The following is a 15,513-nucleotide window of genomic DNA, read 5'->3' as shown; positions in this document are numbered from 1 at the left end:
TTATTGTATTTAGTATTAAGCTTGGTTGATTATTCAGTTATTTGTTTTGCAGTTTCATTAAAATTCCTCCTTCATGGGCTGATCTGTTTACTCTTCCCATAGGCTGATTATATCCTTCCAATTTTCTTAAAAAAACATGAACAAAAAACTATAAAAAGCTATGATATATTTTTTTTAAAAAAAATATTGCTGCAGTTTATCTGCTATCCACTTTTGCAACTACTGTTCTCATTCCCCATGAGTGCAGGCCCCAGCCATGCTTTCCTTTAGGTCCTTTAGGTCTACCAATACCACCAGCTCATGGGGCCTGGGAGTGGGAACTGTTACTGCCACATTGGTGGCAACCAAGATGCCATTATGAATCCAGCTTCCTAGCCTGACCACTCTGGGATGGAAAAAGTATAAGTATATCTCAGCAGGGCCCTTATGAGCTTGCTGGGGTACCCTGGGATGCTGGGGTGCACAGTTGGAAACAGTTGTGAAAGCTCATTTCTGAAAGAATCTTTAAATATTTGGTGCTTTTGACCGGCTATGTTTGATTATACTTTATTTTTATTCAGTGATAAAGCTGCCTAATGTAAGGAATGTTGGGGATATAGATAGTTTCAAAACAGTCATCACTCACAGTAGCCCAATTACAAACTAAAGGGGGAAGAGTAGAGATCTCCTGATCTTAGGGCATGTCAAGGATTTCATCCTGTTGTGCACTTCTAATGCTCAGATCCTTTACTGCCTTTGAAATACGTTGCATTCTTCCTCTGAACATAAAAAAAGGGCAGGTGCCAGCAATTTATCATGAACTTTTCAAAAACGTTCTGGAGAAGATGACTGGGTCAAAAGTGCCATGAGAGAGGGACCTTAACATATGCATGCCAGATGCTCTCTCTCTAATATGGTGCAAGGCAATTTGTGGCATTTCAGCCCTACAGTTAAGGTAGAACTATATATCAGCCTTCTTCTGGTACAAAGGGCACACATAGGTAGAATGGACAAGAGTTTTGCACTATGGAAATAGCTTCTAGAAATTATGAAGCTAAGGACAGATCAACTAATGAAATATGGAAGAGAGGAGCTATTATTATCTGTTCCATAAAATAATAAACTGCTTCACAGGCTGCAGTCCTGCTGGGATAGTACACTGGCATGCATATATATATATATATATATATATATATATATATATATATATATCTGTACAAGAGATTTCACTTTATTAGATGTATGTGTCCATGCAGTAATGGTTGCAGCCAATTCTTTCTCAAGAACAGAAATATCCCTCCTTTGCACTTTTGACTTGGTATGTAGGGAGCCTTGAAACATGTGTTTCAAGGCTGTGGAGCCCATTGTGCAGTCATTTGCGCACCATGGAATCCCATGTAATTATGCTGACCTGTATTGATACAATACTGAAAGTTTATAAGAGCTTTCAGCCACTGTGCCCTTCCAGGCATGTGTAACCTCAGATCCACTGAAAAAACAAAAGTGTTTTTTATCCCAAGACTCCTCAAGGAAGCTGAATATGAAGTCTAGAGTTCCATTCAATAATAATAATAATAATAATAATAATAATAATAATAATAATCCAAACCAAGTCAAATGAAACAGCTCCAGGAATGCACAAAAATGTTTTTTTTTACTAGCAGAAAAACTAATTGCTGTTTTAGAGGAATAGAAGAAGCAGGATTTTGAAAATTAAGAATAACATCTTGCACAAGTGCTGGACGCCTCTGTCTGCTGACAAAATTGTTAAAGCATTTACATTAAATTACAATGGTATGATCAGAGTCAACATACGTAATGTTTCCTGGAGATTCTTCACCAGGAAAGATGTGAGATGTTCTTCACTGTGTATGGGTAACAGTATACAGAGAAGGTTAAGCGAATTTGTTACTTTGTGGAATTTGTTATTTTGTAGTAATTTGCTACCTCAGTGGAAACTTATTAATAACTTTGCGTCTAATATTAGTTTTTATTAAATTGCTCTCTGCCACAAACTGGAGGAGATAAGGCATTAGTTCTGTTAAGGATATAGGTTAAATAGCTAAATAAAATTTGCTTGAAGATTTCGGGTTTATAAGATTGTCACCACTGAAATATGATTTCTTTTTGGTAAAGTGTAAAGTTTCTGAAGGGCATAGATAATAATTTTAAAGGAATAAAAATAATGGTTTTTAAGTAACAGAATAAATTAGAACCGATAAGTTATTTGTACATGGTTATTACTACTATTAGTGGCAGGTACATTATATTTAAAAGCTATATTGTGCTTTCCACCCAATGCTGAACACTGTAAAGGTCTGCTGGTTTCTGTGAGTGAAGCAGCTACTTATATGTAACAATAAATAAATAAATAAATAAATAAATAAATATAAAAATAAAAACCAGAAAAGAAAAGAAAAAAGCAGATCACTTAACTTTGGCTGGATAGTAATCACTTGGTACATGTGCAGTCAAACTTGCTATATGGCATTACTTGCTTTATACATTTCTTCATTATTAATATTTCTAGACTGATTCATTGAATTCTTAGAAACAAATCAGAAATATACATTAGTTAAATACTGTCCCTCTCCCTTTTCCAATCATTTCCCATTCCATTCCCCACCCCTCATGTTTCATCATTCCCCTTTTTGTATCCCCCTCCCTTTGCTATGTTTTATTCACTGTTAGGAAGGGACACCTCAGAAGAGCCATTTCAGCTCAACTCGGCATCATCAGAGGCTAGCAGAACCAACAGCTACAAAAGTGAGTGAACGTAAGGCAAATTGAAATATATGAAACAAGGGAATTAGTTCATAGCTTTCATCAAAGCTACAATGTACTTCCCTTTGGTTTAATACATCGCTATTGTTTCTTAAGATTCATTCTATACCTTGTGCTAACAGTGGATTGATTGATTTTTACAGCTATTGTTACTATAATGGGCTAAGTGGATCAAAATACTTAAACAAAATGTCTTGGACATTCATTTCTGTTGAGTGTACTTGTTGAGCTTTGGCTTTATGATCCTAGACAAAACTGAGATTACAGTGACATATGTCCAGAAAAACAAAAGATTGGTAAACAGGTAGGGAATATGATATCTGTAATCATAGTTTCAACTTAATGTACCCAAATTGATTAATCAAAGGAATCTAAGAGGAGAGTTAAATGAGACAAAAGTCCTCTGTGTACATATCCAGGGACTCATGACAGTCAAGGAATGCAGTAATGCATTTATTTGCAACAAGATTCTTAGGCAGAAGGGCAGAAATTCAGTTTTTCCTCTCTCTGTCTCTCTTAGGAAAACCTGTATTAAGTATATAATTCTGTATGCACAGCTGTTTGCATTCATGATATGCCTGGTAGTCTTTCTTTGCTCTTTTCTTCATATGAGAAGAGCCATGCCGGCTCAGACCAAATGCTGATCTGCTCCTACAGTTGCCAACCAAATGCTGAATCACACTGTGCATCTCCAGAGTTGATGTTAGCAGTCTGATCTGGCTGAACCAGAATATTTATCAAGTAGAACACAAGTTGAACATGAGTGAACAGTGCGATGCGGCAGCTAACAAGGCCAATGAGATTTTAGGCTGCATCAACAGAAGTATAGTGTCTAGATCAAGGGAAGTAATAGTGCCACTCTATTCTGCTTTCGTCAGGCCTCACCTGGAATACTGTGTCCAGTTCTGGACACCACAATTAAAAAAGGACATTGAGAAACTGGAGCGTGTCCAAAGGAGGGCGACTAAAATGGTGAAAGGTCTGGAAACCATGCCCTATGAGGAATGACTTAGGGAGCTGGGGATGTTTAGCCTGGAGAAGAGAAGGTTAAGAGGTGATATGATAGCCCTTTTTAAATATTTGAAGGGATGTCATATTGATGAGGGAGCAAGCTTGTTTTCTGCTGCTCCAGAGACTAGGACCCGGAGCAATGGATGCAAGCTACAGGAAAAGAGATTCCACCTCAACATTAGGAGGAACTTCCTGACAGTAAGGGCTGTTCGACAGTGGAACACACTCCCTCGGAGTGTAGTGGAGTCTCTTTCCTTAGAGGTCTTCAAACAGAGGCTGGATGGCCATCTGTCGGGGATGCTTTGATTGTGATTTCCTGCATAGCAGGGGTTGGACTGGATGGCCCGTGCGGTCTCTTTCAACTCTACGATTTTATGATTCTGTGATTCTATGACCTATTACTAGCTTCAGTGCAGTGAACTGGCAATGGTCCTAGCACAAGGAATTTTCTGAGACCTTATAAATTCCATCCTCACAACTCTGTCTTAGTTTTCCATGCACTTTAAGCATTCAGCATCTTGTTAATTATGAGTGTTATAGCCAAAATTCACTCTTCATTGCACCCATACTTTTATCACCTTGATTTTTGGCCACTATATGGAATGATCCTGCTAGGAGTAGGGCCTACTTTTTATCTATATTCAGAGTCATAATAATGGTAGTGTTTGGTCCTATTCCCATACGTCCTCCTCTTATTAAAAGGAACAAGTAGGTATACACTTCTTAATGTCTACTCTAGATATTGGAAGTGAAGGGCACCAGTTGTTGGTCTATCCACTAAAGCTAGCACCATATTTTTACCTTTAGTTATGGGACTCAGTTACCCTTCTTATTATATGGTAACAGTTTGTAAGAATATGGGCTGAAGCAGATGGCCTGGAAGGAGCAGCCTCTGACTGCATGGCCTGCTTCCAAAGTGAGCTGCCGCTGCAGTCGCAAATGGGTCGCTGACAGGAGTAGATTAAATCTGCTCCTTTTTGGTCTGGCTTTCCCCGGCTTGCCATGGCCTCGGAGCAGCTTCCAACCACGCTGGGGGCATGCGTCATGTAAATGCCACACCCCCAAAGTGGCTGGAAGCTGCCTTATTTGACTTGTGTATTTTGGACCTACACCTATTCATCTGAAAACTGGCAGTTTTAATTACTTGGGAAGAGCTGGCTTTCTTTTCATGGATATGGGTAACTTAGCCACTGTAATCCATGCATTAATAACTTCCTGATTACACCACTGTAAATGCAGCTTAGGTGAGGTGGTCCTTAAATATACAGTTGCCCCTTTGAACTCGCGGGAGATCTGTTCCAGAACCCCCCACGAGTTCAAAATCTTGTGCATATTCAAGCCCCATAGGCTTGAATGGGGCGTGTGCATTCCGGTTAATAGCGGTCGCCCCTCCACGGATTTCCAAGTCCCCACATTTCAAGTCTGCGGACTTGGTGGAGCGACTAATTCAAACAGCTTAGCAGCTAGATAGCTGACAACAGTTAGGTAGCTGACTGGAATATGGTATAGAAACCACATAACTGTGGATTAAAGGAGTTCTGCTGTTGTTGTTAACTGCTCTCGAGTCAACTCATGGCAGCCCTGTGGATGAGACATCTCCAAGCCCCCCTATCCTCCACTGCTCTGCTCAGCTCCTTTAGATTCAAGCCTGTGGTCTCCTTGGTTGAGTCTAGCCATCATGGCATGTGATCTTCCTCTCTTTCTACTGCCTTCTACCTTTCCTAGCTCTATTGTCTTTTCTAGTGAGTCTTGCCTTCTCATGATATGTCCAAAGTATGATAGCTTCATTATTGTTATCTTGGCTTCCAGGGAGAGTTCAGGGTTCATCTGTTCTCAGACTCATTTATTTGTCTTTTTGACTGTCCATTGTGTCCTCAGCATTCTTCTCGAGCACCACATATCAGATGAATTGATTTTCTTCCTGTCCACTTTCTTCACTGTCCAGTCCTCACAGCCATACATGGTGATGGGGAATAAAATGGCTTGAATGATTCTAACTTTTGTGGTCTATTGTATGTCTTTATACTTTATGATCTTGTCCAATTTTTCCCTTTCCCTTTCTCTTTGGAGTTTAGCTATTCCTCCTAATTTTGTGTCATCTGTAAATTTGATAAGCATGCTCCCTATTCTTTTATCCAAGCTATTGATATAGATGTTGAATAGCAATGGGCCCAGGACAGAACCCTGTGGCATCCCACTAGTTACTTCCCTCCAGGATGAAGAGGAGCCATTGCTGAGCACCCTTTGAGTTCAGCCAGTCAACCAATTACAAACCCACCTAACAGTTGCGTTGTCTAACCCACGTTTTACAAGATATGCTGTATCTACACCATTCTCTTCATCTACCAAGCTGGTAATTTTATCAAAAAAAAGAGATCAAATTAGTCAGGCATGGCTTGTTTTTCAGAAACCCATGTTGACTTTTTGTGATTATGGCATTCCCTTCTAAATCTCACAGAGGCGGGTTACAGACAGGCAGGGTAAGACGTCTTGAAGGTGTCTTCCCCTGAATACGGAGCCTCCAGACTGACCGCCCCGGGGGCGTGGCTAAGGTGGATGGGGCTTCCACACTGGGGGTAGTGAAGACGCCTCACCTGGGGCCGTTTCTGACCCATAGCTTTCATACCGCCGCCTCGCAGGACACCGCAAAGAGAGAGGCAGCTTCTGCACGGGGGGCCAAAAATGTGGCTTTTTTTTCTTTTGCCGGCTGGCGGATGCGCAGCTGCGCAGCTGTGGCGGTCAGCACCGGCGGCAGAAAGCGTATGTGCACATTTAAAGCGCCCAGGCCCCTTTAAACTTTTCCCCCCGCCCTACCCAAGAACAATGGTGGTCTCCTGCCAGCTGGTGATCAGCTGGTGTTGACATCCTTGTCCGCTTGCACATTGCTAGTGTCACCAGCATCATGGATGCCTCCTCTCCTTTGGTCCCCGTGCTCTTGCTGAATCTGCAATGCACAGCCACAGCTGTCGCCGCTGCCACCACTGTCCCCCTGCCATCCCCCATCACCTCCTTTGTACATATGTAAATATTTAAAGTTTTAGCGTTTTTTTATTGTTAGGTGAAAATGGTGCAGGAATGTGTGTAGGGGTTCACTTTAAATTCCAAACTTTCCACAATTCTAGCAGTGCATGCGTACATGTTGCTCTAGGGTTAGGGTTGCGAGCATTAAAATACAGTGCAGCTGTGCTGCAGCTTCCACATCTGCATGGCATCTGACGCTCTGATTAGAGCCTCGGTGCAAACTGCGAAGTTCCAGGACCCCGACTCATTATGCGACACAGCAGACACGGAGCTTTTAAATGGGCAACTTAAATTAGCGGCGTAACAATTCTGGCGTACCGGTGCAGCAGCTTATAGACGGAGATGCGCAGTTGCGCAGTATATAGAAAAGAAGCGGGGAAAAGCGACACCTTTTTAATGCCGCTTCTTCCCGCTTGGGGCGTGCGGGCGGCGTGTTCATGACGGCATTCAGGTAAGGGCCGTCTGAAGGCTACACCTTCATGACGTCATGAACACACCCCTTTTTGCCCGTCTGTAACCCGCCAGAGTCTCTGTTTAATGCTCTGCTCTAGATTCTTTCCTGGTATTGATGTCAGGCTAAATGGGAGATAATTGTTGGGATCCTCTTTTTTCCCCTTTTTGAACATGGGGACAATGTTTGCCCTTCTCCAGTCTACTGGGACTTCTTCTATTTTCCATGAGTTCTCAAAGATTATTGCCAATGGTTCTGAAATTACATTTGCCAGTTCTTTTAATACCCTTGAATATAGTTCATCTGGTCCCAGAGACTTATTCATTCAGATTAACCAGGTATTCCTGTACCTGGAACTGTTTTAAATTGTGCCTTCAGCATCTCCCTTTTGAGAAACTCCCATCCATCCTGAACTCCCTTCTCTTGTAGTAATCCTGACCATGGGATCACTCCCAGTATTTCCCTAAGTTTACTAAAACCAGCTCTCCTAAAATCTAGAATGCATTTCTGACTATGAGGCTTCTCCTTTCCACAAGCTCCAGGAGAACATGATCATTCCCATCTAAGGATCCCACCACTTGCACCCCATTAACCAGGTCATCCCTGTTGTTTAGGATCAGATCTAAAAAAGCTGATCCTCTTGTTGCCTCTTCCACCTTTTGGACAATGAAATTGTCTCCAAGGCAAGTGCGGTTTTGGCTCTGACTTCCAGCGAATATCCAAATAGTTGAAGTCACCCATCACTACTGCATCTCTCCTTTCTGAGTGTGTGGTCATCTGTTTTAGAATGGCATCATCCAGAAGGGCGGGGTATAAATACTATCATAAAAATATAATAAAATAAAAGACTCCCACAATAACATCCCTGTTTTCCTTTCTCTTTAATTTTTGTCTAGATGCTCTTCACCTGATTTCCAGGATTTAAGTCCTGGATCTCCTCCCAAGTATAAACATCCCTGACATATAATGCTATTCGTCCTCCTTTCCTGTTTGGCCTAGTTCTCTTAAAAAGGTTATACCCCACTATTACTCCATTTCAGTCATCCCACCAGGTTTCAGTGATGCCTATTATATCATATATAGGTAGGTCTTGTAGCACCTTTAAGACTAACTGAAAGAAAGAAGTCTGAAGTCTGAACATGCCAGCCACAGATGCTGGTGAAACGTCAGGAACAAAATTTTCTAGAACATGGCCACATAGCCCGAAAACCCCACAAAAAACCATGAAAGAAAGAAATTGGCAGTATGAGCTTTACAAAAGCGTATGCTGCCAATTTCTTTCTTTCAGTTAGTATCAAAGGTGCTACAAGATTTCTCTCCATACTGATTCTACAGACTAACATGGCTATATCTTTGAATTCTATGCCTATTATATTGCATTTGCTTTGTTGTGTTGGGAGTTCAAGTTCATCTTGTTTCCCATGTTCTGTGCGTTAGTGTAGAGACATCTAAGACCAAAGGTCCTCCCCCCTAGCTGCCTGTGTAAAGTTTTTCCCCTCTGACTGTCAGGTCCTTGCACTATTTGCATCGTTCCCTGTATAACAGTTTGACTATTATCTATTTGTGAGGCTCCCTTAGAAGAATGCTAAAAAATGCCAGCTGTTCTACAGTGTTGTAGCCTGACTCTTGACTGGAACAATTACAGGAAGCATACAATTTGTTATGAAAACTTCACTGGCAACCAATCTGTTTCTGGGCACAATGCAAAGTGTAGGTTATAACTTACAAACCTGTATGTGATTTATGTCCAGGCTACTTGCAATATTATATTATAGCAAAAACAGCTGCTGGCTTTTTGAGATCTTGGGGAGGACTTTTATCTCAGTACCATAATCCTCAGAGGCCCTTGGAGAGAAAACCTGAGGGAAGCCCTTTTTTTGCTGATATTGCCTAGTCTCTGGGATTCCCTCCTAAGGGGAGGATAGACTGGTCTTCTCTCTGCTGTGCTTCCATTGGCAGATAAAGGATTTTTCAAAATTCAGATAGGCTTTTGGCAGTTCTGCAGAGGATAGGACTTGTTACTACCTGCTCTACTTTTTTTCAGGGACACGTTTTTAAATGTTGTATTTGTTGTTTAAAATAAGGCTTATAACTTAATTCTGTATTAATTATTCATTTTAATTACATTCTTTTACTTAAGATTACTTTAATGTGTGTTGAGTTCTGTCTTGGAATGAAACCTTATAAATACAGTAAATAAAGAAATTATTAGTGGCTTTCTAAAGGATTCTGGAAATCACCTAGGCTTCCTTGTATAGTGGGCTCATTTTCGAATTTCCTATTTTCTACTGTTAATTCACAGAGAGCCTAAATACCCTAAAGGTACCAGATTATGTCTGATCTTGGAAGCTATGAACCCTGATTAGTACTTGTATAGGAAACTGCCAGTGAATACCAGGTGATGTGTTTCAGAGGAAGGAACTAGCAAAACCATTTCTAAGTATTCCTTGCCTAAGAAACCCCTGTGAAATTCCTGGGGTTGCCAGAAATTGATAGGCAACTTGAAGGCATACAGACACACACACACACACACACAGAGTACATGACAATGACAATTTAGTATACAATACTAAATTTAGTATAACAGTACTAAAACAGCTGTGGTTTTCTTTTGCTTTAGTGATACAGTGACAACTGGGCCAGTGGCTCAAGGTCATAAGTTTGATATCTACTAAACTTGACATATTTTCACTAGAGAAAACAGAGATTCACACTGTAATATTCAACATTACCACTTGTCAAAAATCATATTAAATATTATCTTACATTGAAATGTTTGCGGTTACTTGAAATGAAGAGATATTTTTGTGTGTGAAATGATTTGCTGCTGGTCATCTGTCTAAACTTTTTTGTTTTTGCTTTTTTGGTAAGAAGTATGAATGGAAGCTGGTAGGAATAACAATGTTCTTTTCATTGCTCTTTCTTGAAAAATCCAGATAGATCATCAGTCTTGTTGTATATTTATTTATTCTTTACAATTTACCTTTTCTGCATCTATAGAAATTGTAAATGCATTCCACTGTAGAATTTTTTTATGTGGGAGCAAGCTGTAAGATTACTGCCCTAACTAGCCTCTAGCAAGAAATCCAGCTTTATTAATTAGAGAGAAAACTGACAGTATGGAAGTTATTTTTACTGCTTGCTCTTTTCTTGATTCTTTTTGGCATCTGTTATCTCAGACCTCAGCAGGAGGCTGCCTTATCAAGATGGTTGTGTCCCAAATCATGCTTCAAATATTTCTACAGAATCTGACCTGGCAGCAATTTACAATTGCAAGATGTTACCTTGATATCCATCTTGAAGGCAGAGCATACATTTGAAGAATATCTTGAGTGGATAAATGGGATTAGTTTAAGAAGATTTACACTGCTATGCATTTCCAGACTTTTTTGTCTGCAGTCATAGAAGGGCATTATAAGGTTATGAAGAAATGTCCATAACCTTATGGTTATGGGTATAGAGAAAGAGTGCAGTTTCTAACTGGTCTCTAGGAATAAATGGGCTTGCTTTTTATTAGTTCAGAAATCATTTCCTAATGTAGTAATTAATGTACGTAATTGCTGCAGTAATTACTTGTAATATTCAAGCAATTACTGAATAATACAAACAACTTGGAGAAAACTTTCATAATCACTTACACAATAGGAAAAAAGGGGACTTGTAAGGAAAGTTTCACAGTGTCTGCTTTCCTTATGTTCTGTTGTGGTTTCAAGATGATGACTGGAGTTATTTTATATATTTATTTTTACAACATTATGCTTGACTCTCACCCACTCTTCTCAGAAGAGGCCAGGTTGCATATTAAAGGTCTTCCCTTAAAGAGGAATGATTGTTTAACACCAAAGCAGATGATACCCTTTCCAGGGCTCAAAAAATAAAAACATAGCCTCCAAAGTGGAAGTCTACACAAGACAGCTCTACTTGTCAGTTAGAAATACTGGTGCTTGTCAGATTTCTCCCTGTTGGGAAACTGTTGAGATGTTACCAGCAGTAGACAGCAGAAATTCTTCTCCACGTCTAAGTACAAGCAACTTGCTTACTTCAAAAAGGAAATTATTTTGAATTGCTCCTTTAAATTTATCCTGTGCTTCCCCACCCCTACACTAATAGATTTATTTTGCTAATATATGGGGAAAGTTTGTGGCAAATTGGTAGTATCTCACTGCCATTTAGAATGGCTATAGTGTAAAGTTGACATCAAGAATCTGAGATGGAGTGTTCCATCTATTTGAACACATCCCTGCTTGGAGGGAGGCAACACATTGCTTCATTCCAAAGAAAAGAATAGAACCGGCTCTGCCAGGGGCAAAGTGAACTACTTTACCATTCCAAAACAGGATAGTAGATTATGAATTTTGGACCATCCAGTGATGATCCATCATAGTGTGTTTGTTGTTAGGAAAGCATTAATCTCTTAGAAAACATTTTGCTTTTGCTACATCAAAGGAAATTTTCCCATTCTCAGATGGCTATGTTCCTGCTCAAATAAGAAAACAAAATCAAACATGTTTCCTGAATTAATAGATTTGTTGAGTAGATACTTTATTGGGACACCCACATAATTTTGATGGTCATATAGGCCAGGGGCAGGCTGGATTTGGCAGCCTTGGAAATCAGGCTTTCCCTGCACTGTAGTTCTGGATGTTGCCAATACAAAATCTAAAATCCTATCTTTCAGCTGTAATAGAGAGAATAATGAGTAGCAGGGCAGGGTGGGATGTACCCTTTCAAATCTGTAGTCTTCTCAAACACTTGAAGGGACAGGAAGCCTAGAGATGGAGATGGAACTCTTCACAGACCACAGCAAACTCATCAAGTAGGCACTCGATGTGGCCATTTGTTGATCTCTGTCCATCCCCCTCAAGCTGACATTCAGTGAGACCGAGGTCTATGTCAATGCTGTATTGAGTGTATAGGAGAGCACAGCTAGGAGAGAGTAATCCCCTGTCATCCTAAAGGTGACTAATGCATACAAATTTGATCCTTTGGTCCATATGCAAATTTTGGCATTAGACAACAGTGCTGTAAGACACAATAGCAGGCTACAAAGGCAGCCAAGAAGAATTTCTTTGGAGACAGAGAGGCAGAATATACATAATCATTCTTATCCTCAGTTGGTCTATTAACTTCCCTCTATCTCTGACCACAGTAATAAGTACAGCCCCATCCTCTTCCAAATTAACCAAAAAGTTCTAGTTAATTAATGCTTCAGTTTCAGTTAAGACAACCACCACATGTGAGCTAGATGTTAATTGGCAAAAGTTTTTGTCAGTCAGGATGCTGCTACTTGCTTTCTGGACTGTCTCAGTGTAATTGCTAAGAAGGAGATGACTTTGGTGTTTATCACACTATACTCTTATAGTGCTACTATTCCACTTTGACTGCTCTAGCTGCCTCCTGTTGCATTCTGGTATTGGCAGTTTTAAGGAGGGGTATTTAGAATTCTCAGGCAGAGAACTTCTCTGTCTGAGAATTCTAAATACCCCTCCTTAAAACTGCAAATCCCAGAATGCAACAGGAGGCAGCTAGAGCAGTCAAAGTGGAATAGTAGCACTATAAGAGTATAGTGTGATAAACATCTTTGAAAGTCTCCATTTGACCCTGTGGTCTTCCAGATGTTGTGCTTTGCTGCTGCTGATTTCCAGAGGAGTGTATTTTGCTAACGTATGGAAAGTTCCCAGCCCCACTGTGAACGGCCAGAAACCAGCTGCTGAGAGTTGGAGGTCACAGTTCTCCATGGTATAAGGCTACCAGCCTCTCCATGTGTTATTCTCTGTTCTGGTCCCTCAAGCCGACGAGCCAAACTGCAGAATCCTTTCAGTGAATGAAGCTCCTTCTGTGCAGCCTGTCATCATCAAGTGATGTCACAAGCTGAGAGCCCCATGCCCAAGAGATCTTTGTCTCTGGCTCTTCAGCATGCATTTTTGCCATGGCATAACTCTTAAAATATTGGAAGACGAAAGGAGGGAGACAAAAAAATTCAGTTAGCAGCATTTGATGAAATCAGGACTCCTTCCAGCAAGCGTAGCATGCAGTGTCAAAGTGAAATGGCAGTAAATGGCAGTACTACAATAAGATGTTGAAGTTAAGTAGTGTAAGTAAAGAAATTTAACTTTTGAAAACAACAGCCATGTGTTGTACTCATGGAAAGAGAGTTTTATGTAGAAAACACCATTTATGTAGACAGTCCAAACAGTGGCCTGATTTTATTCATTACAAATTTGTTCTTTCTTCCTTCTCACGCACCATGGCAAAACAGAATTATTACAAATCATTGATCTCTGCTAATGAGAGGCGTGCACAGCGTTTGTTCTCCACTTTCAACACTTGGCTTAAACCTCCCTCTCCTCCTGTCTCTTCATCATTCTCTCCTAATGACTTTGCTAATTATTTCATCTCAAAGATTACCACTATTCGCTCTGAGATTCTCCCTCCCGATTCTTCTTCTGCTCACAATTTTCTATCGCCCTCGCCTAAAAAATTATCTGTGTTTCCTCCTGAGTCTTTGGATGAACTCTCTACACTTCTGAACTCTTCCAAACCTGCAACTTGTTCTCTTGATCCAATTCCTACCCCTCTTCTAATATCTATAGCTCCCTCTTTTCTGCCCTCGCTTCTCCATATCTTCAATCTCTCTCTCTCTACAGGCTCCTTCCCTTCGGACATTAAACATACTCTCATTTCCTCAATTCTGAAAAAAAACATTCTCTTGACCCCTCCTCTTTTTCTAGCGATCCGATTTCTCTTCTTCCCTTTCTTTCTAAGGTTTTGTAATGGGTTGTTTATTCTCGCTGTCTTGAGTTTCTTGAAGCCAACCCCATTCTTGATTCTTTTCAGTCTGGTTTCCGCCCACGGCATTCTACAGAGACAGCTCACACTAAGATCTCGAATGACCTTTTACGGGCCAAGGCTAATGGTCTTTACTCTGTTCTCATCCTTCTCTATTTGTCTGCAGCCTTTGACACCGTTGATCACTGTCTTCTAGTTGATATACTTTCTGACCTTGGGTTCTCAGACTCTGTTCTTGATTGGTTTAGATCTTATTTGTCAGACAGATCTTTTGCAGTGGTCACAGGTGATCAGACTTCGTCCTCTGTTCCCTTATCAGTTGGCGTTCCCCAGGGCTCTGTTCTGGGTCCCCTTCTGCTTTCTCTTTACACACTGTCCTTAGGTGAACTCATTAGCTCTTTTGTTTTTTCCTACCATCTGTACGCTGATGAATTTTCACTTGTATCTTTCCACCCCTGACCTTTCTCCAAGGCTTGAACAGCAAGTTTCGTCTTGTCTCACAGCTGTCTCGCAGTGGATGCGCCATCAGCATTTGAAGCTCAACATGTTAAAGATGGAGCTTCTTGTCTTTCCTCCTAAGTCCACCCTTCAACACTCTTTTTCTGTCTCTGTGGACAACATTTCTATTCAACCAGTCCAGCAAGCCCGCAGTCTTGGTTTTATCTTTGATTCTTCTCTGTCGTGTATCCCTCAGATCCAGACCACAGTCAAGGCTTGTAGTTTCTTTTTATACAATATTGCCAAAATCCGACCACATCTCCCCACCTCTATTGCCAAGATTCTGGTCCATGCCCTAGTGGTATCATGACTTGATTTCTGTAACATCCTCCTGGCTGGGCTTCCTCTTTCTCACCTCTGTCCTTTAATTTCTGTCCAGCATTCAGCTACATGCATTATCACATCCGCCCACCGCTCTGACCATATTTCTCCTTTGTTGGCATCCCTTCACTGGCTCCCCTTCCCTTTCCGTATTCAGTATAAGCTCCTGCTGTTGACGTTTAAAGCCCTCCATGGGCTGGCCCCTCCTTATTTATCAGACCTTCTTTCTCCTCATCTTCCCACTCGGACCCTCTGCTCTGGTAGTCAGGGTTGGCTATCCCAGCCCAGGATTTCCTCTGCCCCATCTCAGATTCGCCCCTTTTCACTTGCTGCCCCTCACTCCTGGAACCTTCTTCCCCCACGAGCAAGGGCCATCACTTCTTTAACCAGCTTCAAAACCGAGTTGAAAACTATCCTGTTCAGAGAAGCGTTCCCAGGCATTGCGTGATTATCATTTGCTATTTGATGTTCTTTTTTGTTGCCTGTTTTACTGAACCATTTCCTGTATTGCTATGTATTTTATATGTACATATTATCCTATTATTTCTTAGATTGTACGCCATAGGCAGGTTTACTCTTATATATTTATTGTTTTTATGTACAGTGCTGTGCAAATGTACAGCACTATATTAATATTAATAATAATAATAATAACAACA

The 15,513-nt window shown here is 40.7% G+C and overlaps 1 protein-coding gene across 4 annotated transcripts in view; it reads left to right on the top strand.

Annotated features, from left to right (window-relative positions):
- The window catches only part of MAST4 (microtubule associated serine/threonine kinase family member 4), a 367,302-nt gene that overhangs the window by 126,325 nt on the left and 225,464 nt on the right, over positions 1-15,513 (top strand). For 3 of the 4 annotated variants that reach the window (XM_089494942.1, XM_089494935.1, XM_089494927.1), the window contains exon 4: positions 2,671-2,745. The exons of the other annotated variant lie outside the window; for it this stretch is intronic. In XM_089494942.1, the coding sequence (XP_089351068.1) occupies positions 2,671-2,745 (75 nt within the window). The remainder of the gene's footprint in view (positions 1-2,670; positions 2,746-15,513) is intronic. 4 annotated transcript variants of the gene reach the window in all.

The sequence above is a fragment of the Sceloporus occidentalis genome, unplaced genomic scaffold (genome assembly GCF_023333645.1).
Source record: "Sceloporus occidentalis isolate IW3139 unplaced genomic scaffold, rSceOcc1.0.p SCAF_1, whole genome shotgun sequence".
NCBI lineage: Eukaryota > Metazoa > Chordata > Lepidosauria > Squamata > Phrynosomatidae > Sceloporus > Sceloporus occidentalis.
The sequence above is the reverse complement of the archived record's forward strand: the minus strand, read 5'-3'. Positions and strand labels throughout refer to the sequence as shown.